The following is a 27,809-nucleotide window of genomic DNA, read 5'->3' as shown; positions in this document are numbered from 1 at the left end:
CCTAGCCTATAGCTCAGTGGGATAATACAGTCTTATGTTATAGTCCAAATGTCCATGGGCTGATTCAGGCATACGGGCATAGTGTCAATGTCCATGGGGTGATTTGGGAATCATGATCAAGCTGAATGACAGTCACAGATGTGTCGTGTGGGCCATTAATGACGTTTGCTTGATTGATTGAGCTTTCAGTAAACATTGCAGTGGAGTACATAGATAGGCAACTTTAAGCTTCCTCTTGACCCACTGGAACAGCTTGTCCCACTACTATGTCTGGGTCCAAAGGTCGCCCCAGCCAGATCATTTTTGGGAGCAGTTTCTATTCATGAAACTCGGAAATATCACGTTAAAAATAAAATGATATTATCCCACGAGACCAAGTTGAACATCTGTTTCCAGTAGACACGCCAATAATAAGGCTATTGATTACTTTACAAGTGTAAGAAAGCTCATAACAGCATGACTACATTTACATATCATTTATAAGCTTAGACCAAAAAATAAGAGGGCAGTCAGATTGTAAATGTCTGTTTAGGCCTACGTGGGGAACCCTCGATCCACCTCCTTTCCTCTACAAAGCCTGAAGTATCAACTACTCTTTTCCTTGAACTTTGCACATGAGATTTTCTTGTCACCGGGGTCAGACCAGCCAGCAACATGCAAACTTTCAAAGTCCCTCATAGATTGCAGGAGTGCAGCACTGACAGGCTTGGAGTACGAGCAAGCGGACGAGGCGCCAGTCGACAGGCAAACAAGGCAACAGAACATCCAGCATGGTGGGAAGGAGACGTGGCTCCAGAGCCAACAGCGGACCACACCGGCCCCAACAGAAATGCAGTGGGGGACCACGCAAGGTGAGTTAGACTACCTTTAGGAGGCTTATCAAACGGTTAATTCCCCCCAAAAATTTAGCATATCATGTCTAATCTCTGCCAGGTCTGAGGTGATTTATTGTCAGAGACTACTGATTCACATTTTGAGCCTATTTTTCAGTACTTCATTCTCAATGACAAACCCTATATGCAGCCAGCATTGCTGACTCGGCAAATGTTGCATTATCTATAATTCTACATTTGATCTATCATTACTAGTAAACAGACCATAGCCTAGTGACGCCAACAACAGTCAATTATTATGTTGCTCTGGAAATAAGTATTGTGTAATATGATCTTATTGTACGCTTTAGTGAAACTGTGTACAGTATGGGAGGGCATGCGTCGAAGGTAGGCTATACCTGACTCTGTTCCCCAGTGTATTGTATAACATAGGCAGCTACAAACGATTCCTCAATAAATGTCATGGTACTGTCACTGTTGTAAATGTCGTAACGTTAAAGCATTGTGGTATAGCTCTTCGCATGGTATATTGATCTCTACCTTCAATTAAAATAATTTATTCCGAAGGGATTGAAGTCAATTCTTAAATCATGGACAGATGTCAAACAGTTCAGAGTTCAAAGTGTACTGACAACTCTACAGATAATTGCTAGCAACCATATAAACACCCACTAGCCCTCACATGCAGATATAAACACTAATGAAGCCAGAAATCCCTCTCATATCCAAACACTTATCACAGCCCCGATGATTGCGTTCACTGTAAACATAAAATACTTTACTTATAGAGTATTTATTATCCCCAAATCATCTATGTACCGATATCCCCTCCCATGAGGTAGGTTAACTCTTTCTGTGTCATCTCAGACTCTGAGGGAGCCAGCATTATTTGCCAAGAAAACAGGATATGAGTCAGAAGTTCCTCATGAAAAGATGACCATCGCCCAGGCCAAGAGAGGCACTCCAGGTCAGTCTTCATTACAGGTCAGACCAATCACAGACCAGTCAGACTGATCATAGGTCAGTTTCACCACCAGTTTTATCAATCCTCACTGGGGCTATTGAAGGATGGGCATCGGAAGAGAAGAGATAAGGGCCAGTCGAGAGAGAGAGAGAGAGAGAGAGAGGGATGTGAACGTGAGAGGTGAGACAAGGAGAACGCAGCGAGACGTAGATAAAGTCATTGTTTTTGCTTTTCTTGTAGCAGTCCGGCCAGTGCGAGTCTATGCCGATGGGATCTTCGACCTCTTCCACTCTGGACACGCGCGTGCTCTGATGCAAGCGAAGAACTTGTTCCCCAACACACATCTCATAGTGGGAGGTAAATAATATATTTTGAATCTCAAGTGCCTTTCAAAGACTGCACAAACAAGCGTGTACATAAACCGCACACAGAGAGCATGTCATTGTGTGTCTGTCCTTGCAGTCTGCAGTGATGAACTCACACACAAGTATAAGGGCTACACGGTGATGACAGAGTCGGAGCGCTACGAAGCCCTGATACACTGTCGCTATGTGGATGAGGTGGTACGGGACGCTCCCTGGACCCTCAGCCCTGACTTCCTGAAGAAACATAAGGTCAGCACTTCTGGGTCATATACAGTACACCACTCAATATTACAAACCATCTGCATTGCTTGCGGTTCTGGGTTTTAGGCTGGGGTGTCTGTGTAAGCACTTTGTGAAATCTGCTGATGTAAAAGGGCTTCATAAATATATTTGATTTGATCCGTCCTAAAATCTGATACAGATGTACGTAGCCCATGTCCCTTTGATCCACATGAAATCATTTTAGTGCTTTTCTGGGATTTCACCAGATTGACTTCGTGGCCCATGACGATATCCCATACACCTCTGCAGGATCAGAGGATGTCTACAAACACATCAAGGAAGCAGGTAAACAAATCTGCTCTGAAACAGACATGAACTTGTAGCCATTTGAGATTGTGTCTCTGTGTGTTTGCTGAGCTACCTACCGCCTATTCTCTAACCTGTGCCACCTTGGCTGAGCTGTGTTCTCTCTGTTGGGTCTCAGGGATGTTTGTGGCCACACAGAGGACAGACGGCATCTCTACATCCGACCTCATCACCAGGATAGTGAGAGACTATGACCTTTATGTCCGACGCAACCTGCAGAGAGGCTACACAGCCAGAGACCTCAACGTTAGCTTCATCAGGGTATGAATGACCTAAGCACCTAATTAACTTCGAACAATTATTTAAGTTGGAATGACCATTTGTTACAATAATTTGTATTTGTTGGTGGTTGTGGTTGATAAACAGAAGATGCCTTATAGCCGACCACTTGACTTTTTCTTTTCTTTTTCTCTCTACTATCGCACGGCAAACGGTACCGGAGCGCCAAGTCTGGGACCAAAAGGTTCCTGAACAGCTTCAACCCCCAAGCCCTAAGACTGCTGAACAGTTCATCAAATGGCCACCCTGACTATTTACATTGACTTTATTATTTGCACTGACTCTCTTGCACTGTCTCTATGTACACTCACTACTCTACCCACACACTTACACATACTGTAATACACTGACACTCCAACACACACACACACATGTATATTGAAGCTACGCACACACACACTCACACATAGACACACTTTCACACTTCACATAAACTGCTGCTACTGTTTTTATTATCTATCCTGATTGCCTAGTCACTTTTACCCCTACCTACATTAACATACTGTATTACCTCAACTACCTCGTACCCCTGCACATTGACTCAGTACTGGTACTCTTTGTATATTGTTGTTATTGTGTTACTATTTCCTTCTTTTTTTTACCAAATACTTGTCTTACTTTCTATCTCTGCATTGTTGGGAATGGGCTCATGCGTAAGCATTTAAAGTAACGTCTACACATGTGATTTATTCTGCAGGAGAAGAAAATCCGTCTGCAGAACCAGGTGGATCGTATGAAGGAGACGGTGAAGACAGTGGAGGAGAAGTCCAAGCACTTTGTGTTCAAGGTGGAGGAGAAGAGCCATGACCTCATCCAGAAGTGGGAGGAGAAGTCACGGGAGTTCATTGGGAATTTCCTGGAGTTGTTTGGTCCAGAAGGAGCGTGGGTGAGTTTACCTTTAGCCCACAATAGATACTACAGTAGGAAGTGTTAACGGTCAATAGGGGAAGATAGTTAGTATTGATCTCATTCCTCTACGCAAGTGACCACTCATTATGAACAAGTAGCTTAGTAAAGCAACACTTAGTTGGACAAACAATTTCAAAAATGATTAATTCACTCTCACTCCCTCTCTTTGTCTCGCCCTCTCTCTCTCTCTCTCCCTATCTCTCACTCTCTCTCTCTCCCTCTGTCCTGCTCTTTCTCTCTGTTTCTCTCTCTCCCTCTCTGAGCAGCATGTGATCCAGGAGCAGAGTGGGCGCATGCTCCAGGCCCTGTCACCCTACGCGTCACCCGTTGCCTCGCCCCGTGGCTCCCCCAGCAGCAGCCCCACTAGAGGGCGCTCCCCATCGCCCCCCTCCTCTCCCACATCCCCTTCCTCCCGATCCCCTCGTTCTCCCCGTTCCCCTCCCACCTCCCCTTCCTCACGCAAGGGTGCTCCTGCCTATCCCTTAACCTTCCTCGGGGATGACGAGTAGAGATGGCACTGTCATTCCCAAACAAACACAGACACAAACACTCAGTGTACATGGTTACTTTGTGCACTTTGTGTATGTAAGATGTCGCCCACAGTTTACCATATTTGTGTTATTTGATTGTGTATGTTAAGGTAACTGAATGCACTGTGGTATCTCAATCAGTTGACTCACTCCATTCTCACTTCTGATTCCTGTACCACACAAAAACATACAAATAATACCACTTTTTCACTGTCTCCATTTTGCATCAACCAGGCTTTATTTTTTCTTTAGAAATACTTAGTGAAACGCTCAAATTTGCATTCAGTTGTCTATGATATGCAGTAAAAACAAAACATTTCGGACATTTTCTTTTTAATATTAAATACAAAACAATAATTTCTGAGAGTATTTTTTGTCATGCAATTAAGTAATCTAAAGTAAGATATGTCTCAAATGATTTAGATATTGTTCCATGCAATTTCATAAGCATCCAAAGTTATTATAATCTCTTAATAACTTACAGTACCAAATTGCATCATCATGCATCCGAGTAACATTTCATGTCACAAACACATACATACTAACCCAATCCCTTTTTCTAAGCTGGGAAAATGCCCACTGGGTTAATCTATTGAAAACCATTGCACACTGCCATAAAATGATAAACTAATATTCTTGTTTCACACAGTATACTGTTACGCTAGGCCATTATTTGCATTAAGGGAAAAAGTACATTATTTCCCGTGGTGTCACTCCCACGTGACACTTATTAAACCTAATAACAGAGTCACGCTATCTGACGGAGGAGGTCACCAATCGCAATCTGCTACCATGGAAACTGTGGTCAATAATAACATACCAGCAAACAAGGAAATAAAGGATTAAAACTGTGTTTTGGCTTTACCTGCCTGATGGAAATAAATATGTTACCCGTTGAGACAATATTTCAGTCAGTGCTGTGCTTTAGTTCTGTGCTTCACTGTAGGAGTGGAAGGTAACTTAATGTGTCTGTCATGTGACTAGACATGACCTATGGCATGCAGCATTGCCTGAGGGCCAGACAAGAGTTATTTGATCTTGTACTTGGCTGCATCACGTGGGTCACTGCTAGGGTTGCTCCAGTCATCTGCCTCAGGGCCAGTCTGGTAATGTCTCCACGCTGACTTGTTGAAGACGGGGAGACGTTCAAAGGACTCGCTGGACAGAACCTGGAGGTCAGTGAGAAACAAATATGAAACCACAGCCAGATGATAACGACAATATGCTACTTAACTAAACGCAAGTCCTTAACGCACCTTCAGATAGATGACAGCGTCTGTACCCACCCCCTCCATGGAGTAGAGGTTCAGGTCTCCTTGGAAGTAACGTGCATAGAGTCGAGAAATGGGGAGACCATACCCAAAGCCAGCCTAAGGACGGAGAAGAAAGAGTGGTTCATACTCCAAACTGCGGGTCAATGAAAAGTTGCATGCGCAGTTCCTCGTCAGAAACCAGCTCTTTTCTACTAGCAGTGGATACGATAACACGCAACTTCAAATGCAGCCTGTGCTTGTTAACAAACACGTTATCAGATGGTTATCGTCTATAACGTCGCTATGTCACCAGAGGATTGATTGCCGAGCCAGCGAAGCAAGGTCAAATATCACAAATAGAGCTGGATAAAGCCAGAAGAATAATATGCTTGTTGAATATAGATAGCTATAGCCATCCGTCTGGTCTGTTTTCATTGTCATCACTCACTCCCTGTTAAGTTTGTCAAGGTCCCGGCATCAGTGTTCGCTATCTTGCTACAGCACTTTTTGGTGCCGGGGCGCACGTGCATCACTCGAACATGATGCTTGTAAACGCCCAAAATTTCTCTATACACCTATTTGGGACGTGTTACCAGTGGTGCAGCCTGAGTTCCATTTCCTGGTTCAAGGCTCGGGGTGGGCGCAGTGGAGTACATGTAGCTAAAGAGCTTGTCAATCTTCCTGAGGGGCACGCCCCCTCCTCTGTCACTGATCTGAGGGGAGAGGACAGGTGTGTGTGAGAACCATGATGAGGTCATCTAAAAACACCAGACCGGTGTCCGTGCCAGTAACAGACCTTGATAGAGAGGTCTTCCTTTCCAAGCGTCACCATGGCCTTCACTTGGGGGAGTCCAGCACTACTGTTCTCATGGAGCTCCACTGTGGCCCGCATCGAATTCTACATAGGCATTCAATAAACATTCATGAATACACATAACTCAGTTGGAACGTATAAATACAACAGGATACAACCAACGATGATACACACATACATGTTACACACCTACAGTGCATTCGGGAAGTATTCAGACCCCTTGACTTTTTCAACATTTTGTTACGTTACAGCCTTATTCTAAAACAAGTTAATCTATTTTAGAATAAGACTGTAACGTAACAAAATGTTGAAAAAGTCAAGGGGTCTAAATACTTTCCGAATGCACCGCACCGTACACTACAAATTAGGACCAGTTAATTGATAGCCTAGAGAAGCTTTCGTTCAGTGCAACATAAATGCCAGTCACCTTGAAGAGCTCAAACAGCATATGGAACAGGTGAGATGGAACATAAACCACCTGGATAGCCTTCGAAGGGGCCTTGGCTGAGGAAAGAGACATGTAAATGTTAATGTGAAATAAAGGCAATCAATATGTATCAATCGTTCTCTGTTCACATATTACAGTAGTCATGTTTCACGTAATATCACACGAAAATAGATTTCCATTGGATCTGCTGCGTCTCCTCTGTTTACATTTGCAGGTTCGGACAGGAGCCAACGGGAAACTCTGAGATGAGGCCAACTTTCCATTCCAGATGACTTTTTCCATTGCAGCTAATAAACCTGCCATATCCTAACCAAGAGCTTAGCGCATACTCAGACGTTTACAATCTAAGCGCCAGTGCCTTCTATCCTACCAATATTGCATTATAGACATGCTTACCAGCCTTCATGTAAGCGAATGGCTCCGTACAACAGCTTATAAATGCATAGACGGCTATTCCTCTTTTATAATGCATACACAGGTGGCTCAGTGTGTTTAATTACATTTCAACTTACAATTGTACTCTTCTATGTTCAGCTCAGGGGCGACCAAGTAGTACTGCTCACAGAGCATCTTAGCGGTCTCATAAGCATCTGTAAAAGACAGTAGCATAGAGGCACAGAGGATTAATGTTATGTGGCACTGTGTTCAACTTTGACCTAATCTCCGCCTCACTTTCAGAGAAAAAAAGCAGTAGAGCTAGGTTTTACACAGTCAGACGTAACAAAAAATAAACCAAAAAAGATATATAGAAATGTACAAGTTATACATTTGTGATATCGGTATTTAAATACAATCAAAAATAATAATAATTCAATACAGAAATATGAGATCTGCATGTAAAACATTTGTCATTTTTGTCAGTTAGCAGATGCCTTTATCCAGAGTGTCGTGCAGTAAGAACATTCATCTTAAGATGAATAATATTGTACACACACGAAGGTGTCCTCCATTTCAATAGTAATCATCCGCGACATCTCAAAATCATTTACCCGACTGGTGTGCACTGGGCTATTCTACAAACAGAGCCTGGTGGAAAGTCCCCCTCTCTTCTCGTACAGACATGCACAATCAGGGACATGCTGGTCCATTCTATCCCGAAGCCTGACCATACAAACTGGTTATCGCTACAAGGGAACTAGAAGTGTGGACGATGTGCTCAATGTAACAACACGGCAAACAGTAAATACTTCACGCACCCTCTTAACAGGCCGAGAGTTCTACCAGAGACAGTTCAACAATTGTAACATTGTGTATATGCTTAAGTGACTGTAAAGCCTATGTGGGCCAAACAGAAAGATATTTCCAAATAAGAATATCTGAACACAAAACAGGGATCAGCACGGGCAATATTAAACATGCTTTGGCAAAACACTACGTAGAAGCCAAACACGGCCCATTGTCCTCTTTGTGCTTTGTGGGCATGGAACAGGTTAATCAGAGTTGGCAAGGTCCCTAAAAATGCTCTCTTGGTCTAAACAATTATTTCTCATTCAGACTATTCTTGTGTATATGGCTGCGCTGTCATTTGTATGCTCATGTAGGCTATATTTTCATACATTCAATCACAATCTTTCTGTCTAAAAATATAATTCCAATCAATTGAATTCACCACAGGTGGATTCCAGTCTCATAGCAAAGGGTCTGAATACTTATGTAAATAAAGTATTTCAAAGTAATGTGCTCATAATCATCCTTCACTCATGCTGCCAAACATACCCTTGTAAAACTGACCATCCTACCAATCCTTGACTTCGACGATGTCATTTACAAAATAGCGTCCAATACCCTACTTAACAAATTGGACGCAGTCTATCACAGTGCCACCCGTTTTGTCACCAAAGCCCCATATACTACCCACCATTGCGACCTGTACGCTCTCGTTGGCTGGCCCTCGCTTCATACTCGTCGCCAAACCCACTGGCTGCATGTCAATCTACAAGACCCTGCTAGGTATTGTCCCCCCTCCCCCTTATCTCAGCTCGCTGGTCACCATAGCATCACCCACCTGTAGCACGCGCTCCAGCAGGTAAATCTCTCTGGTCACCCCCAAAACCAATTCTTTCTTTGGCCGTCTCTCCTTCCAGTTCTCTGCTGCCAATGACTGGAACGAACTACAAAAATCTCTGAAACTGGAAACACTTATCTCCCTCACTAGCTTTAAGCACCAGCTGTCAGAGCAGCTCATAGATTACTGCACCTGTACATAGCCCATCTATAATTTAGCCCAAACAACTACCTCTTTCCCTACTGTATGTATTTTATTTTATTTATTTATTTTGCTCCTTTGCACCCCATTATTGTTATTTCTACTTTGCACATTCTTCCACTGCAAATCTACCACCGGTGTTTTACTTGCTATATTGTATTTACTTTGCCACCATGGCCTTTTTTTTGCCTTTACCTCCCTTATCTCACCTCATTTGCTCACATTGTATATAGACTGTTTCTACTGTATTATTGACTGTATGTTTGTTTTACTCCATTTTACTCTGTGTCGTTGTATGTGTCGAACTGCTTTGCTTTATCTTGGCCAGGTCGCAATTGTAAATGAGAACTTGTTCTCAACTTGCCTACCTGGTTAAATAAAGGTGAAATAAATAAAAATAAATAATAATGTGCTCATTATAAACCTGTTTTCGCTTTGTCATTATAGGGTATTGTGTGTAGAATAATTGAATCCATTTTAAAATAAGGCTGTAATGTAACAAAATGTCAAAAAAGTAAATAGGTCTGAATACTTTCCCGAATGGACTGTACTCTTTATTGAATACAGTTTGAATAAGCTGATGTCGCCCTGATGCAGTCTGACTCAAAGTTGCCATTTGTCAAACATTAGGATCAGTGGTATTCTGCTCACCTTTCACCACCTCGGGGACATTGCAGGTAGGATCAATACTTCCTATGTGTTTGGGATGGGAGGTGGTTCTGTCATCACCAAAAAGGAGTGCTGAAACAAAGTCTCACCTGATCAAGATCCTCATCAACATCCACTATAAACTCCAAGTCATACACATGCCTATTTTTATTTTATTTTATTTGTATTTTCTACACACATATATAAATAGCTGTATTGGCTGGTGATGTCACTTACTGTGCTGGTTGATGAGCATGCGGAAGGATATCCTGTTGGTGTAAAAGCGATCCAGGAAGTACTGAACGTTGCTGCTGATAAAAGGATCAAAGCCAAACTTCTGCTTGTACTCTATGACACCCTGGGCCATGGTGGGGACCACTTCATTGTGCCTATTACGGATTTTGACCAGGGTGTCTAGAAAGCTGTTCCAGAGAAATATGGTGTGAGGACTCTCAGAAGTCTCAGTGCTGTCTGAAGTCTCAGTGCTGTCTGAAGATGTGGTGGGTGCCTGGTGCGACTGTGTACATGTCAACTCACTCGCTTAAGGTGCGGCTGTCCTCCGGACCCCTGTGTTCATAATCCAGCAGCTCTTCAAAGCTCTGAATGTACCTGAAACACAAAGACCACAGCACACTGTCATACCCTGGCGTACACACAGACGGATGTCACCATGCATCCCAGAATACTGTGCGCACAGTCACTCCTGAATCAGCACAGAGGGACAGACAGAGGTTCTCACCAACTGTGCACCAGTTTGACGGACGGCTGGATACGCAGGTCACTGGGTAACAGGTTGATTTCCTTCATGGTGTTGGCCCCCCGCACCGCAAGCTCCTTACGCAGGAACACATAGGAGGTCTTCTCACATGCATTCTCCCTGCCTGTGGAAAAACATGGGGTCAATAAACTGGTGACTGGTAGCAGACCAATACTTGTGCTGTGTTCATTGGACAGAGGTTGTAAAACAAGATTATATCAACAGCTCTCATGCATGTCAATTGGAACTTTCAAAGTGTCTGTCTCAGAACCACCTGAATTCTTGGAGCTTCCCACGTCTGCCTCATTTGATGGAGGTTTGTGACAAAACCACTGACGGAGGTTTGTATTAGTCCAAGACCATGGCCATAAGTACATATGAGGACACTGAGGCCTGGACCTCTGTAATGTTTTCTAATTTGAAAATTAAGAACTGGTCAACATTTAGTCAGCAGCTTATCACACTGCATCCCACTTCTGGCTTGCTTCTGAAGCTAAGCAGGGTTGGTCTTGGTCAGTCCCTGATGCTACTGGAAGTGGTGTTGGAGGGACAGTAGGAAGCACTCTTTCCTCTGGTCTAAAAATAAAATATCCCAATGCCCCATGGCAGTGATTGGGGACATTGCCATGCGTAGGGTGCCGTTTTTCGGATGGGACGTTGAACAGGTGTTCTGACTCTCTGTGGTCACTAAAGATCCCATGGCACTTATTGTAAGAGTAGGGGTGTTAACCCTGGTGTCCTGGTTAAATTCCCAATCTGGCCCTCATACCATCATGGCCACCTAATTATCCCCAGCTTCCAATTGGCTCATTCATCCCCCTGTACCTATTCCCCAGGTCGTTGTTGTAAATTAGAATGTGTGCTCAGTCAACTTACCTGGGAAAAACACAATCTAAATATTGCTCCCAGCGTTGATCACAACGCTTATATTCTTGATCTAACTCTGTCCTCTCGCGACACAGGCAGTGGGCCTGTGACGTGAAACAAACTCCCCGAGCTCGCAGTCGGCTCAAGTAGGCAACTGAAGACGCTGCTGACTGTGCGTTTGTGAGATGCCGGACAAAAGGCCATTTTAAAACCGCCGCGGGACTCTTGCCATATCTACAAACATCCCCCAAACCAACAAAAACTGACTATGAGAATGAGTGCACAACTGGCAAACAGTCATTTATAGATAGCCCATGTCAACCAGTCAGGTGGCTAGCTGCCGCCAGAGGCTTTTATTGCAGCAACGTTGAATGTCTCTGGCTAGTATTACTCTTACTTCATCCCTCTATCTGGTTAACATTAAACAGAGCCTCTCAGCACTAGCAGAAAATACGCTACTAAGTTCTCCTAATAACTTTGTTATTGGCGAGGCTGAGGCAGGCTGCAATGGATGCAGGAGGAAGCAGAGGAGACAAGAGAGAGAGGAAGCAGAGGAGACAAGAGAGAGAGGAAGCAGAGGAGACAAGCGAGAGAGGAAGCAAGCAGAAAGAGAGAGATTAGTACAGTGGCTACAAAACTTGCGGTCGGGGGACCCATTCCCCTGGGAAAATAAAATCTGTACTAATCTTATCAAACAAGTTAGGAACTTAAAGAAAGAAAGATGTGTTTTAATATGAACATAACATGAACATCTGTAATCAAAATGCAAACAATACAGTTCTATAAATGTCGTATGTATCAGTGTGAATCATTTGTCATAACTCTCTCCTTTTAGAGGTATAACATTACAATTGTATAGTTAATAGGCCATGTGTTTGTAGATCGACTGAGGTGAATGAACCTACAGCGGCCAAGGTGATAAAGGCTGTGTTTTCCTGTTCTGCAAATAGCATTTAAAAAATGTTTTATTGTAAAGAAATGAAGTAAATGAGCTTCCAATATTATTGCCAGTTACTCTATGAATATGGCTGCCACACATGCAGCAATAGGTCAGTGGCCAGTTCATATTGAGAGGCAGAACGACATGGAGCTATTTATAATGAGCTGCTGCTACGAACAGTGTTGTGCAGCTGTGAGCCAAAAGTTTCGAGTGGACAGACAGAGAGCTTTCGGTTTGACCTTAGACAGTTCAGCGGGCACAGTTTGTTCTCTAAACTTAAGACACTTACTCTCACAGAGCACGTGGCTTACTGAGAGACTGAAGCCATCCATCTCTACACCAACATACAAACTCTAGAATGACAGACAGTGGAAATGTATCAAGGCCTCTGTGAGACTGATGTCACATTACTTAAATGGAGGTGGCAGCTGATGTAACTATCTACTGTTTATCAAAGCCACACTCAGGCATTATTGGGAAAGTACGCGTTTTAAATATGAAGTGCTGCTGTCCCATATATCGCGTAAACACAGTAATGTTCTTATCGCACACTAACGACAACATCTGAGGTGTATTCATTCCGCCGACTCTGTTGAAAAACGTTTCTTAAACTGAAGCAAACGAAACGGAGAGGGACCTACTTGAATTAGTCCAATAGAAACTCTCGTTTGGCTATGTTGGCTTCCGTTAGGAAATGGTAAACGTTTTCCATATACACCCGTTCGTTAAATAAAGCCATCAGTTATTTTTTCAATCCAATGGCAACCCTGTGTCCATGACATTTAAACTCTTGGAGTATTTATTTTTATACTCACCAAAGTCCAGAAACTGCTTGATAGACATCGGCGAGGGAGAGAACCTCGAATAATATTCTATTTTCGATGTTACATCTTTTAGTAGAAAGTTGAACAGCCTCATGATTGCTTCAAGTAATCACTTTCTAACCGTCAACACACATAAATATGAGTACAGTTGATGGCATAAGAACGATTTCCAAACAACCCCCTGTCTACTTGCATCGACAAATATAAACACTCAATACAAGTTACATGCTGATATCCCCTCCTTTGACAGTAGCCCCCCATGTTACATTGATGCATTCGGAAGTACGGTGTGTGTGTGTCTAATTCCGACCCACGTGACAGCAGGACGTGCAACCTTATTGGCTGACATAACCTCTCCCTTCACCAGAATGATACAAATTTGCCATGGGGCAGTTGGCATCAAAGTGCTCTTTTGTCTAGCTAGCAGGAACGTCATTGTAACTTGCCATTTGGAGGGAATTTATTGTTATGACTTTAGATGAGGGTATATAATTATTGGTCATGTATACCTTCTGGGCTCTTGTTCAGACAAACTGGACATGCAATTTCATGAACAATACCGCGCCACTGTTTAGGAATAGCCGATGTTCTTCCAACTAATCTCGTAAGAAGCAGAATGCATTAATCCAAATGTTATTTGGTAAACAGATATCTTGAAGAAAATGTAAGTGCCTGTTTCCCCCAGGCTACTTACAAATCACTCCAATACCATAAGAGGGCGCGAAATGCATTGTAATCATTTGAACGTAACACACAATCATTTGCATAAAGATGTAATACACTATATTTATTGATATGAATACAAAATACACATTTTATCCAACTATTTAACACATTTTGGTTTATAAACGTATTTCCAAAACCCTCACATATCCAACTCCACATAGCCGTGCTAAGAGCTGAGGCAATATGGATGGGACAGATATGTTGTTGTTGGAGGTATATGTCCTAACGTTATATTCAGCATAATACAACTAAACTTTTAAAATAGAATTACTGTAGCCTATGTTATAGGCCTACAGGATTAACCAAAAACTACAACAGCAGAATATAGGACACAATCAAGACAAAAGTCATATAAAAATACAACAATAGTAACCAGGTTTCCATCCAACCTTTTTATGCGAGTAATGTACATGTCGGATAAAAAATGTAATGACAGGCCTGATGGGAAACAGAACATTTGTTGGTAAACTTTCCACATTTCAACTAAACTTAATATACTAGGCAAGGTAGAATTTTCTAATATCGGTAAAATTCCTTATGCTAGAAATGTCGCTTTAAACGCTTTTATTCTCAAATATTGATATACTAACCATAATATAGAAGTACATTTGAAGTCACGCGATGACATGGCTGTGTGGTCCTACCACTATGACTCGGGAAGGTATGAAGTTAAGTAGGTTACAGATGAAATCATTTAGGATGAACTTCACAGTGTTGCACAACTGAACGCATTCTACCGAAATGCCCTCCAACCTTGTCTGGTCTGTGTCTCTGTCTGTGGTGAAAGCCTAAAGTGATGAGCTTGATGCTCCGTTCCAATAAATATCGGGGGTCTTATTCTGGTGACATGATGATCGATGCTTGACTGCCAGCTGACAAATAAAAATAATCTCGTTCTTTTGTCCATAATAATCTCATTTTTTTAGGCTATACCCGAACGAGCTGTTGGCTAGAGCGAACGTGCCAATACTAGAGTGGGCACAATCGCTAAATAACACAATATTTTTTTGTGACAAAACATTTTTGTGGCTTTGTGACAAAGCCATCAGTAGAGTTGAAAACGCGATGGAAACCCATTTAACTTGTATTTTTTTATTCGGTATATGGGAATTTACCCGCAAAAGTCATTTTTATGTGCACGAGTAGCACTATGTCAGCACGAGTAGCACCATGTCATAATGCAAATACTTTTATCTACAAGTCATTTTGATGGAAACACATCTCTTGTGGGAAAATTCACATATTTGATTACTGCATATTTTAGAATATTCAAATGAAAATCTGTCCCAACAGGTTCGAAACCTAGCTACTGTAAATTAATATTTGCGAGATTATATAGTGAGGTTATTAAAGCCTGTTGATACACTCTCACACACATAAGCACGCAACCACACACACACACACACACACACACACACACACACACACACACACACACACACACACACATACATACACTCTCTCTATTCACTCCACCACAATCTCTCAGGCAGCATGCTCCCACTGTGGTGCCTGTGGGCTGATATTGGTGTTCTGGTCGTTGTCAGTCTCGTGGGGGTCGGAGGGCAATGGGTCATAAGTGCGGCGGTACAATGCCCGGGTGACCAGGGTGATGATGAACATCTCCACAATCATTAGCTGCTGACTCAACACTGCAGACAGACAGATAGACACACACCAGACAGGGTTGGAGGACACAGACGTCATATTGATCAAGTAATGGCTCTCGTTTGGCCCTGTTTTGTCACTTACTGGTGCCACGGGCTCTAGAGGAGAAGGGCGGGGAGCAGGCAATGGTTCCATCCAAGGCCAGGACGTTAATAATGGCCGTCTGCAGCTGACTGAGCACCAGCACCAGCTATGGACACATGACCAGTGGCTTCATGAAGATACATTGAATATTAGGATGTAGGAACGGACACTGCCAGACCCAATCAGACAAAACATTCCAGAAAGCCAAGGTCAAGGACTAAGTAAATGACAGCAGATTATGTATTCTCATCAATGGCACTTAGAAAAAGGCAGTTCCTTGACTAGCTGGTTGGTGCAGTAAGGTCGGACTCACCTGGTACATGGCATACTTAGGTATGATCCTGACGCTACGCAGTGTGTTGCATGTGTTCATGAACATGATGGCGACAGACCAAAGGGAGATGATGGTGAGAACCCCTAGAAATGGGTTGATCCAACTCGCCGTGTTTGTGATCTCAAGCTAAACATTGAGACGTGGAGAAAGGTCAAAGAGGGTAGGTTATGCATAGTGGACCTACATGGCATGCCACCAGGATCGGTTGGAAACGTAAAGTGTAGAGAGTGTGTTTCTTTTTGCTGACAGGATTTTCACAAGAAGGAAGTTTATTACTTGCATCAGAAATATCAAAGTTGCCGTTGGTCCACAATATTATGGAGAGGATTGAGAGAAGTGTCTTTAAGATAGCATACTGAAGAGCCCCCAGCTTCAGCAGGAATAACATACGCCTGAATGAAAACAGCCCAGAGTTATTAACATGTTTTTACCACTGTATACATTACCCAACACAAAGAATAATCTGGCCCAAGAGTGACCTGAGCATGTGACATCATGTGACCTGATTTATGTTGAAAGATAAAGTAAATGTGACAATTTTACATGTCTTCATAATAATAATTATCATCATAACCAAACCAGTTTGGCTAAGATAGTGCTGTTTGATGACCGACTCTGGTGTGCCACTGGTTACCGTGTGACCAGAACGCGGGGCAGGCAAGGACAGCAGCAGCAGCATGGTCCTGTACTGATCTTGAAGGTTTTCTTGTAATTGCGCTTCAGAAAGGTCTCGCTACCCCCACTCTCCTCTATCAGCAGAATTAAGACCTTATATACCACCACTGCAAAGTACCTATAGAGAAAAGAAGAGTGTTTACTTGGAAGATACAGTGCCTTCAGAAAGTATTCAAACCCGTATCAATAATTTGTCACTATTTCTGAGGCTATATGATGTATTGTTCAGCAGATTTACTACGTAATATTAATAATAATAAATAAAGCAGAATAAACCAGGTTTTCCTCTAGGATTTTGCGTATGCTTAACTCCATTCCATTTATTCTTTATCCTGAAAAACTCACAAGTACTTAACGATTACAAGCATACACATAACATGATGTAGCCACCACTATGCTTGCAAATATGGAGAGTGGTACTCAGTGATTTGTTGTATTGGATTTGCCCCAAACATAACACTTTCTATTCAGGACACATGTTTTGCAGTATCACATTAGTGCCTTATTGCAAACAGGATTCGTGTTCTGGAATATTTTTATTCTGAACAGGCTTTCTTCTTTTCACTTTGTCATTTTGGTTAGTATTGTGGAGTCACTACAATCTTTTTATTTATCTTAATTTCATTTAACTAGGCAATCAGTTAACAACAAATTCTTACAATGTCGTTGATCCATCCTACTATTAAACGTTGTAACTGTTTTAAAGTCACCATTTGCCTCATGGTGAAATCCCTGAGCTGTTTCCTTCCTCTCCGGCAACTGAGTTAGGCAGTACGCCTGTATCTTTGTAGTGACTAAGTGTATTGATACACCATCCAAAGTGTAATTAATAACTTCACCATGCTAAAAGAGATGTTCGATCTCAAATAACAACCCTACTTTAGCATAGGTCAGTGCCCTGACCACGTCCCCAAGGATTGGACACAACAGTATTTGTGAAACAGCATCAATTTAGACTTCTTATTTAGCTACAGCTTCTTTTGAGGTTGAGTGCAAATGAGATCCCAACAATACTTCACTTCGGTCCAGTGAAAAGCCAGCTGCCTAAGTGTACCCTGAATGGCTAATATGGACTGAGATCAAGGCTATCTGCAGAAACGTAAATTACTCTTAAAGAGATGCAACCTGAATGTAAAGGATGAAAGGTAATTTGTCATTCATATTAAATGATCCATCATGCTACTTCTGAGGACAGAAGATGACTGTGGAGAAACCAAATATTCACATCTGTAGCCTACACATGGACATTTGAAAATGGGCAGAAAGAGATTTAATCAAACATAGCGTGAGCACAGCCAATGCTGTCCCTCTAAACAACCTGTACCACAGACTGGTTGAGGATATATCTTTTTTGATCCATTTTGTTTTCAAGCTATAACAACAACAACATGTGGAATACGTCAAAGGGCTATGTACACACATAACGAGTGTGTGACCAACCTTCAAAACCAGTTAGTCTGCCCATTCAACTTTTGTTTGTGTCCCCAAAAAAGTTTGTGTTTGCTTGTGTCATTTATTGTATTTCTGTGGATGTGGTCTGATCTCTGATCTTTCCCATACACTGACACAGCGTAATGATTAAGAAACGGATTAAACTGTGGTCAAAGAGTGCATTCATTAAAAAGCCTCTGCTTTATGTCAGTGCTACTTGCTATAGTTCCCTGTCAGCTCATTATTACAGGAGGAAGAGCACTGCATCTCTATAGTAAAGTATAGTACACATGTGTTTGCCTTTATAGGAGAGTATGTGAAAGAGAAAGAGAGAGAGAGAGAGAAGAGAAAGAGAGAAAGAGAAAAAAAGAGAGAGAGAAAACAAGAACAAGAGAGAGAGAGAAAAGGAGAGACAGAAGGGGGGAGAGAGCAGTAAGTACTGTGTGGGTGAGAGGAAACTTACGAATTAGAGGTCATATCTGTAAACATGGTTGCCCTTGGGATCCACATACCAAAACAAGCCATGGTAGCAATGACCTGAAACAGAGACAGAAATGGAAAGGAAGGGAAAGGGGGAAACCTAGTCAGTTGTACAACTGAATGCATTCAACTGAAATGTGTCTTCCACATTTAACCCGACCCCTCTGAATCAGAGAGGTGTGGGGGGGCTGCCTTAATCGAATGATACGTTCAGCCATCTATTCACCGTCCACACGGTTCTAATTCATATAACTACAACATCAAATAGTCATGACCAAAAATATGAACACAGAATGACAGCCATTCTCATTTACATCTTGAAAAAGTTGTCATCAATGCAAAGAGTGGCTACTTTGAAGAATCTCAAGTATAAAATATATTTTGATTTGTTTAACACTTTTTTGGTTACTACATTATTCCACGTGTGTTATTTCATAGTTTTTGATATCTTCACTATTATTCTACAATGTAGAAAATTGTAAGAATAAAGAAAAACCCTGGAATGAGTAGGTGTGTTCAAACTTTTGCCTGGTACTGTCTATGGTGATGGCTACTGAAAACAGGGAGCTTAGTTCTTACCGGTGCAGCTCCATTTACCCACATAATAGTTGTCTTCTTGGGAGACGGGACTTTTCTATAGATAAACACACACTCCTCCAGGTATAGTAGCAGGGACATTGTAGACATGAGGGTCAGCATGGAGTACAGAGCCACCCCAAAGACATCCAGCTCTAGATAAGGGAGAGAGAGAGAGAGGTTGTACAGGTCATTGTGAAATCCATTACTGGACCGTTTATTGTAATCTAAGCCGCAGCCCCTGGCAACAACAACCCCACTTTAGGATAGGTCAGTGCCCTGACCACGTCCCCATGGATTGGACACAACAGTATTTGTGAAACAGCATCAATTTAGACTTCTTATTTAGCTACAGCTTCTTTTGAGGTTGAGTGCAAATGAGATCCCAACAATACTTCACTTCGGTCCAGTGAAAAGCCAGCTAAGTGTACCCTGAATGGCTACCCTGAATGGCTAATATGGACTGAGATCAAGGCTATCTGCAGAAACGTAAATTACTCTTAAAGAGATGCAACCTGAATGTAAAGGATGAAAGGTAATTTGTCATTCATATTAAATGATCCATCATGCTACTTCTGAGGACAGAAGATGACTGTGGAGAAACCAAATATTCACATCTGTAGCCTACACATGGACATTTGAAAATGGGCAGAAAGAGATTTAATCAAACATAGCATGAGCACAGCCAATGCTGTCCCTCTAAACAGCCTGTACCACAGACTGTAGCCTACAATTTGAAGGACATTGTAAGGTTCTGTTTTTTTTTTTTTGTCAACCTAGTGTCCTATTTCGTTGTGTTCTTGAAGGTAGGCCTGTTTCGTTGTGTTCTTGAACTTAGCCCTGTCTTTCATTTTTGTTCATAGATTATTATTATTTTTCCCAACTTTATTTAACCAGGTAGGCCAGTTGAGAACAAGTTCTCATTTACAACTGCGACCTGGCCAAGATAAAGCAAAGCAGTGCGACAAAAACACAGAGTTACACATGGGATAAACAAACACAGTCAATAACAATTAAAAAAATCTATATACAGTGAGTGCAAATGGAGTAAGGCGGTAAGGCAATACATAGGCCATAGTAGCGAAGTAATTACAATTTAGCAAATTAACACTGGAGTGATAGATGTGCAGATGATGCATTTCACCTGTGTTAGTTACTCGCCTGGTCTCATCAGTCTTTTCCTAGCTCGTTTGTGAGAACCAGTTATGGCCTTCAGCCCTAGTTTTGATTCACCTGCCTGTTTATGACCATTGCCTGCCTGTGACCACGATTCCTGCCTTTAGCGAAGGCGAAAAAATCCCCTGCAGCGCTCTGCGCGTGAATCTACACCTTTTTCTTCCTGAGTATTCAGTACAGACATGTTTACTCAGAAGCTGTTTATTGGGCTTGCACGTGTATTGAAGATGGCTCTGTGAACTGGAAAGTGAATTAATTAATCAATGAAATAATGAATTTACAAATTAATACATATGTTAAATCTCAAGCTACCAACTGGGGTCACTTTGACCCCAGAAGCATATGTTTGAATATACATAGGTGGTTTATTCAAACCTTAACATTTTTCTTGACTTTGACAATCAACTTATCCTTAACGAATGTAAATAATTATTTAGTGTTTCTGTATCAATATGGGCCTTTAAAAAAAATTGGGAGGCAATTTGAACTTTTCTCTAAATTAACTTTTTGGTAGTAATGTGGATAGTACTTTGGGAAAAAGATGCACATCATATAAATAACATGTTTGCCTTTTCGTTTGAAAGAACATGCCAATTATTGTAATTTTTCTAACATAGCGGTCTGTTTATCATTTTTTTTAAAAGGTAACATTAATTAAATGTCTAATGATGTTTTGATAAGAAAAAAGTTTATATTTTGCGATTATTGCTTTTCCAATAATTGCTTTTCCAATAGTTTCTTCTTGCGTTCAAAATGACCCCAGTTGGTAAATGATATGTAAAATATGTTGCTAACTTGAGAGTTAAGTTACTGCAGTAAATCAAACATTAAAAACCAGCTCCCGCGTCCCAAACATGTGTTATAATAACGTGCTTTAAAAATGACACCGACATCTATAATGAAACACTATTTGCGAACTGATAGATAATGTAATCTGTGTCACTCACGCTTTATGATATCGACAGCCAGCGGAGGTTCTTGTAAACAGGTCGGATGTATAGTGCTGTTGAGGGCTTCTTCCATATCCCCGGTCAGTTGAAGTCGCTAACGTATGGACTCGCAGGTGGTGAAATAATGGATAAAATAAACTATCCGTATCTCTTGCCCACTGACAGCAGTTATAGGAGCTGAGCTGGGAGGAAGCGGACAGCAACAAGTAGACTATTGAACCTTCGCCCGCAATTCAATTCTGAGCAATGAAGGTATGAGTAAGATGTTAGCTCAGTGAATACAGCTGGGTCTACTAGTCAACGGGACCACCTCTGGATAGAGAATGCCTTTCATTCAAATCTTAGAACTACTGCACTTACTGAGCAACCTTGCTTATCAGGGATGCCCAATGCCCCACAGTATTGTCCTGTACCTCTCAGTGGAATTACTTGTCCATAGATTGTATTTCAATTCACACAGGAGAATGACCTTTGACTGGGGAGTATGTCATCTTGCCAGCCAATATACAGGAATAAAAGGAATGAATCCAAGGATAAAAATTATGTAGTATTGTTCAGGCCACAATCTTAAAAGTTGTGGCTTTATTTAAACAGTATCACCTCTCTCTCTCTCTGATATTTCATTTCAGCATTCTGCCAATCTTATCTATGTCTCGCGTAAATGTCTCTAGAATGAATTGCCTTCACTGTTTTTTTTCGTCATTCTTGTCATCTGATGTGTATCTCTGTCACTTTTAGCCCCACAGCATCTGTCGCCATGAACAGTAGCCAGAATAAAAGACTGTCAGGCAGTGGGATTTAGCTACTAAATATTGATGGATTTGTCACTGAACTGCATAATTGCATTTGAGCTAAGAAAAACATGATTGTGTAGTATGTAGGATGAGAAAATGAGGTCTAATCGGCTTACCTGGTTACAAATTAAGTGAAGGGAGAAGTTGGACCATGATCCAAAAACAGACTTGGATGGATTACAGTCAAACGTTGAGGCTTGCAATAATAAAATATGATGAGAAAAGGAAGAGAGAGAAGGTGTGCACGAGAGACAGCCTAAAAGACACTTGTCTGAATAAGAAGCCAAGCATTTGCTTTGCCTACAAAGATGTGTGAGAAGCCCATGTCTTTGGTGAAGCCACACATGACTATCTACAGGTGGTAGATAGTCATGTGTGGCTTCACCAAAGACATGGGCTTCTCACACATTTCTCTCCATTCGCACAACTCCGGTGGATGGCAGAGAGTTCTTTCCCCCACGGTAGACACTGTCACACTCTGTCCTTTCAAATCCCATCGGGGTTATAATCACATTCATGTGAAGGGAATGTCCTTGAGATACAAACTAGTGTCACTTCAATGCCATGACGTGGCGGAGAAAACCATCTAAAACTGCCGCTTTATTTCGCCAAGACAAACAATTCATCCTGAACAAATAGTCTCATCAAATCAAAGTTTATTGGTTGCGTACACAGTTTAGCAGATGTTATAGCGGGTGCAGCGAAATGCTTATGCTACTTGCTAACAATGCAGTAAAATGTCAAAGTTACACAAAAAAAATATTTAAAAAATCTAGAAAAATCGTAACAGATTAACAACCCAAATAGCACTGCAACAATAATCCAAATGCAATCTATACGTGTCTACACCGGATGAATTTATACAAGATATACTAGGAATGATATGTACAGTAGATATATTAATGAGCTACGTCAAGAATGCAGTATATAAATAAATATGCGCAGGGTATAAACAGTGCAACTAAAATGCAATGTACAGTAGTTGAAATATTAGAATGAACTGTCGAGAACAGTATACAGTACCAGTCAAAAGTTTGGACACAACTATTAATTCAAGGGTTTTTCTTAATTTTGACTATTTTCTACAATGTAGAATAATAAACTATTAAACAACACATATGGAATCATATAGTTTTTTTGTTTAACAGTTTTTTGGTTACTATTTCGATTTTAGATTCTTTAAATTAGCCACCCTTTGCCTTGATGACAGCTTTGCACTCTTGGCATTCTCTCAACCAGCTTCATGAGGTAGTCAACTGGAATGCATTTCAATTAACAGGTTGTTAAAAGTTAATTTGTGGAAATTCTTTCCTTCTTAATACATTTGAGCCAATCTGTTGTGTTGTGACAAGGTAGGGGGTGTATACAGAAGCCCTATCTGTTAAAAGACCAAGTCCATATTATGGCAAGAACAGCTCAAATAAGCAAAGAGAAACAACAATCCATCATTACTTTAAAATGTGAAGGTTCGTCAATGAGGAACATTTTAAGATCTTTGAAAGTTTCTTCAAGTGCAGTCGCAAAAACCGTCAAGTGCTTTTATGAAACTGGCTCTCATGAGGGCCGCCATAGGAAAGAAAGACCCAGAGTTACCTCTGCTGCAGAGAATAGGTTCATTAGAGTTAATTGCCTCAGAAATTGCAGCCCAAATAAATGCTTCACCGAGCTCAAGTAACAGACATCTCAACATCAACTGTTCAGAGGAGACTGTGTGAATCAGGCCCTCGTGGTTGAATTGCTGCAAAGAAACCACCAATAATAAGAAGATACTTTCTTGGGCCAAGAAACATGAGTAATGGACATTAGACTGGTGGAAATCTGTCCTTTGGTCTGATGAGTCCAAATTTGAGATTTTTGGTTCCAACCGCTGTGTCTTTGTGAGACGCAGAGTAGGTGAATGGATGATCTCCGCATGTGTGGTTCCCACCGTGAAGCATGGAGGAGGTGGTGTGATGGTGTGGGGTTGCTTTGCTGGTGACAACCAGCAAAGCAAATGAGATGGTTTGGGATGAGTTGGACCACAGAGTGAAGGAAAAGCAGCCAACAAGTGCACAGCATATGTGGGAACTTCAACTTGGAAAAGCATTCCAGGTGAAGCTGGTTGAGAGAATGCCAAGAGTGTGCAAATCTGTCATCAAGGCAAAGAATCTCAAATATAAAATGTTTCTTATGACCGAAAATAACTTCTAGACATCAGGACTGCGATTACTCACCACAGACGAGCAGAATCCTTTTTTTCCTTTCATGACTCTGATGAGCCCGAGGCGAAGGATATAATGCTTTCTCGGGAACAGGCCCAGATCCCCGTGATTTGCGTGAAGAGGCAGCAGAGAAAAAGGGGCCAAAGTGCTGCCTTCTGAGAATTTGTAGGCGAATAAACCCCCACTTCCCTCCATTCTGCTAGCAAACACACAATCTTTGGAAAATAAAATCGACGAGCTACGCGGAACATTAAACTACCAACGGGACATTAAAAACTAACATCTAATGCTTCACGGAGTCGTGGCTGAAAGACGATACTATCAACATACAGCTGGTTACACGCTAGACCGGCAGGATAGAACAGCGGCGTCTGGTAAGACAAGGGGCGGGGAGGCAGACTGTGTCTTTTTGTAAATAACAGCTGGTGCACGATATCTAAGGAAGTATTGAGCTATTGCTCACACTATCTACCTAGAGAGTTTTCATCTGTATTTTTCATACAGTGGCTTATGAAAGTATTCACCTCCCTTGGCATTTTTCCTATTTTGTTGCTTTACAACCTGGAATTAAAATGGATTTGGGGGGGAGGGTTTGCCTACCACTTTGAAGATGCTAAATATTTTTTATTGTGAAACAAACAAGAAATAAGACAAAAAAACAGAAAGTTATGAACGCTCAAATTATCTCCCCTCCCCAAAGTCAATACTTTGTAGAGTCACCTTTTGCAGTATTTACAGCTGCAAGTCTCTTGGGGTATGTCTCTATAAGCTTGGCACATCAAGCCACTTGGATTTTTGCCCATTCTTCAAGGCTAAACTGCTCCATCTCCTCCAAGTTGGATGGGTTCCGCTGGTGTAAAGCAATCTTTAAGTCATACCACAGATTCTCAATTGGATTGAGGTCTAGGCTTTGACTAGGCCATTCAAATGTTTCCCCTTAAACCACTCGTGTTGCTTTAGCAGTATGCTTACGGTCATTGTCCTGCTGGAAGGTGAACCTCCGTCCCAGTCTCAAATCTCCGGAAGACTGAAACAGGTTTCCCTCAAGAATTTCCCTGTATTTAGCATCATCCATCATTCCTTCAATTCTGACCAGTTTCAAAGTCCCTGCCGATGAGAAACATGGTGTTCTCGGGGTGATGAGAGGTGTTGGGTTAGCGCCAGTCATAACGTTTTACTTGATAGCCAAAAAGCTACATTTGACCAGAGTACCTTCTTCCATATGTTTGGGGAGTCTCCCACATGGCTTTTGGCAAACACCAAACGTGCTTGCTTATTTCTTTCTTTAAGCAATGTTTTTTTCCCCCATTCTTCCGTAAAGCTTAGCTCTGTGGAGTGTATGGCTTAAAGTGGTCCTATGGACAGATACTCCAATCTGCACTTTGGAGCTTTGCAGCTCTTTCAGTGTTATCTTTGGTCTATTTGTTGGCTCTCTGAATAATCACCTCCTTGCCTGGTCTGTGAGTTTTGGTGTGCGGCCCTCTCTTGGCAGGTTTGTTGTGGTGCCATATTCTTTCTTTTTTATAATGAATTTAATGGTGCTCTGTGGGACGTTCAAAGTTTCGGATATTTTTTTATAACCCAACCCTGATCTGTACTTCTCCACAACTTTGTCCCTGACCTGTTTGGAGAGCTCCTTGGTCTTCATGGTGCCGCTTGCTTGGTGGTGCCCCTTGCTTAGTGGTGTTGCAGACTCTGGGGCCTTTCAGAACAGGTGTATATATACTGAGATCATATGACAGATCATGTGACACTTAAAGTCCACCTGTGTACAATCTATGTGACTTCTGAAGGTAATTGGTTGCACCACATCTTATTTAGGGGCTTCATAGCAAAGGTGATGAATACATATGCACACACCACTTTTCCGTTTCTAAATATTTTGAAACAAGTTATTTTTAAAATTTCACTTCACCAATTTGGACTATTTTGTGTATGTCCATTACATGAAATCCAAATAAAAATCCATTTAAATTACAGGTTGTAATGCAACAAAATAGGAAAAACGTCAAGGAGGATGAATACTTTTGCAAAGCACTGTTTACATACCACCACAGTCAGAGGCTGGCACTAACACAGCATTGAATGAGCTGTATTAACAAGAAAACGCTCACCCAGAGGCGGCGCTCCTAGTAGCCGGGGACTTTAATGCAGGGAAACTTACATTTGTTTTACCAAATTTCTATCAGCATGTTAAATGTGCAACCAGAGGGGGAAAAAAAAAACTCTGGACTACCTATACTCCACACACGCCCTCCATTTGGGAAATTTGACCACAATTCTATCCTCCTGATAGAAAACAGGAAGCACCAGTGACTAGATCAATAAAAAAGTGGTCAGATTAAGCAGATGCTAAACTGCAGGACTGTTTTGCTAGCACAGACCCTTCTTACATCAGCTGATATCTCAAAGTGCTGTACAGAAACCCAGCCTAAAACCCCAAACAGAAAGCAATGCAGGTGTAGAAGCACAGTGGCTAGGAAAAACTCCCTAGAAAATCCAACACCTAGGAAGAAACCTAGAGAGGAACCAGGCTATGAGGGGTGGCCAGTCCTCTTCTGGCTGTGCCGGGTGGAGATTATAACAGAACATGGCCAAGATGTTCAAATGTTCATAAATGACCAGCATGGTCAAATAATAATAATCACAGTAGTTGTCGAGGGCGAAGCAAGTCAGCATCTCAGGAGTTGGCAGTTAGTTGGCTTTTCATAGCCGATCATTAAGAGTATCTTTACGCTCCTGCTGTCTCTAGAGAGTTGAGAACAGCAGGTCTGGGACAGGTAGCATGTCCAGTGAACAGGTCAGGGTTCCATAGTCGCAGGCAGAACAGTTGAAACTGGAGCAGCAGCACGGCCAGGTGGACTGGGGACATCAAGAAGTCATCATGCTAGGTAGTCCTGAGGCAAGGTCCTAGGGCTCAGGTCCTCCAAGAGAGAGAGAAAGAAAGAGAGAATTAGAGAGAGCATACTTAAATTCCCACAGGACACCGGATAGGACAGGAGAAGTAGTCCAGATATAACAAACTGACCCTAGCCCCCCGACACAAACTGCTGCAGCATAAATACTGGAGGCTGAGACAGGATGGGTCAGGAGACGCTGTGGCCCCATCCGATGATACCCCCCGACAGGGCCAAACAGGAAGGATATAACCCCACCCACTTTGCCAAAGCACAGCCCCCACACCACTAGAGGGATATCTTCAACCACCAACTTACCATCCTGAGACAAGGCCGAGTATAGCCCACAAAGATCTCCGCAACGGCACAACCCAGGGGGGACGCCAACCCAGACAGGAAAATCACATCAGTGACTCAACCCACTCAGGGACGGCATGAAGAGCACCAGTAAGTCAGTGTCTCAGCCCCTGTAATAGGGTTAGAGGCAGAGAATCCCAGTGGAGAGAGGGCAACCGGCTAGACAGAGACAGAAAGGACGGTTCGTTGCTCCAGAGCCTTTCCGTTCACCTTCACACTCCTGGGCCAGACTACA

The 27,809-nt window shown here is 42.0% G+C and overlaps 3 protein-coding genes across 6 annotated transcripts; 1 reads left to right on the top strand and 2 right to left on the bottom strand.

Moving 5' to 3' along the window:
- The first annotated feature begins 654 nt into the window (after positions 1-654).
- Positions 655-5,321, top strand: LOC139418598 (choline-phosphate cytidylyltransferase B-like). Of its 2 annotated transcripts, none has more exons than XM_071168193.1 (8): positions 655-851; positions 1,701-1,800; positions 2,038-2,154; positions 2,260-2,411; positions 2,651-2,729; positions 2,869-3,011; positions 3,727-3,915; positions 4,205-5,321. In XM_071168193.1, the coding sequence occupies exons 1-8, from the start codon at positions 771-773 to the stop codon at positions 4,445-4,447; spliced, it is 1,104 nt and encodes a 367-aa protein (XP_071024294.1). In that variant the 5' UTR covers positions 655-770; the 3' UTR covers positions 4,448-5,321. The 2 variants fall into 2 exon arrangements, with proteins under 2 accessions (XP_071024294.1, XP_071024295.1); XM_071168194.1 differs by having other exon boundaries at positions 2,041-2,154; positions 4,205-5,320.
- LOC139418597 (pyruvate dehydrogenase (acetyl-transferring) kinase isozyme 3, mitochondrial-like) lies at positions 4,684-13,535 on the bottom strand. Its single transcript, XM_071168192.1, has 11 exons — positions 13,217-13,535; positions 10,577-10,718; positions 10,375-10,446; positions 10,075-10,259; positions 9,841-9,930; positions 7,496-7,573; positions 6,963-7,039; positions 6,518-6,619; positions 6,315-6,434; positions 5,725-5,838; positions 4,684-5,637 (listed from the first exon to the last, which is right to left on the bottom strand). The coding sequence occupies exons 1-11, from the start codon at positions 13,317-13,319 to the stop codon at positions 5,497-5,499; spliced, it is 1,224 nt and encodes a 407-aa protein (XP_071024293.1). The 5' UTR covers positions 13,320-13,535; the 3' UTR covers positions 4,684-5,496.
- Positions 13,536-13,985: 450 nt separating this feature from the next.
- Positions 13,986-21,398, bottom strand: LOC139419589 (organic solute transporter subunit alpha-like). 3 transcript variants are annotated; one of them, XM_071169560.1, is made up of 8 exons: positions 20,361-20,536; positions 19,203-19,354; positions 18,607-18,680; positions 16,672-16,830; positions 16,318-16,429; positions 16,017-16,163; positions 15,704-15,809; positions 13,986-15,603 (listed from the first exon to the last, which is right to left on the bottom strand). In XM_071169560.1, the coding sequence occupies exons 1-8, from the start codon at positions 20,368-20,370 to the stop codon at positions 15,437-15,439; spliced, it is 927 nt and encodes a 308-aa protein (XP_071025661.1). In that variant the 5' UTR covers positions 20,371-20,536; the 3' UTR covers positions 13,986-15,436. The 3 variants fall into 3 exon arrangements, with proteins under 3 accessions (XP_071025661.1, XP_071025662.1, XP_071025660.1); XM_071169561.1 differs by having other exon boundaries at positions 20,344-20,444; XM_071169559.1 differs by lacking the exon at positions 20,361-20,536 and adding an exon at positions 21,323-21,398 and having other exon boundaries at positions 15,406-15,603.
- Positions 21,399-27,809: the final 6,411 nt, after the last annotated feature.

Source organism: Oncorhynchus clarkii, chromosome 10 (assembly GCF_045791955.1).
Source record: "Oncorhynchus clarkii lewisi isolate Uvic-CL-2024 chromosome 10, UVic_Ocla_1.0, whole genome shotgun sequence".
Classification (NCBI taxonomy): Eukaryota; Metazoa; Chordata; class Actinopteri; order Salmoniformes; family Salmonidae; genus Oncorhynchus; species Oncorhynchus clarkii.
Note: the sequence above shows the minus strand (reverse complement) of the source record. Positions and strands in the feature narration are given on the sequence as shown.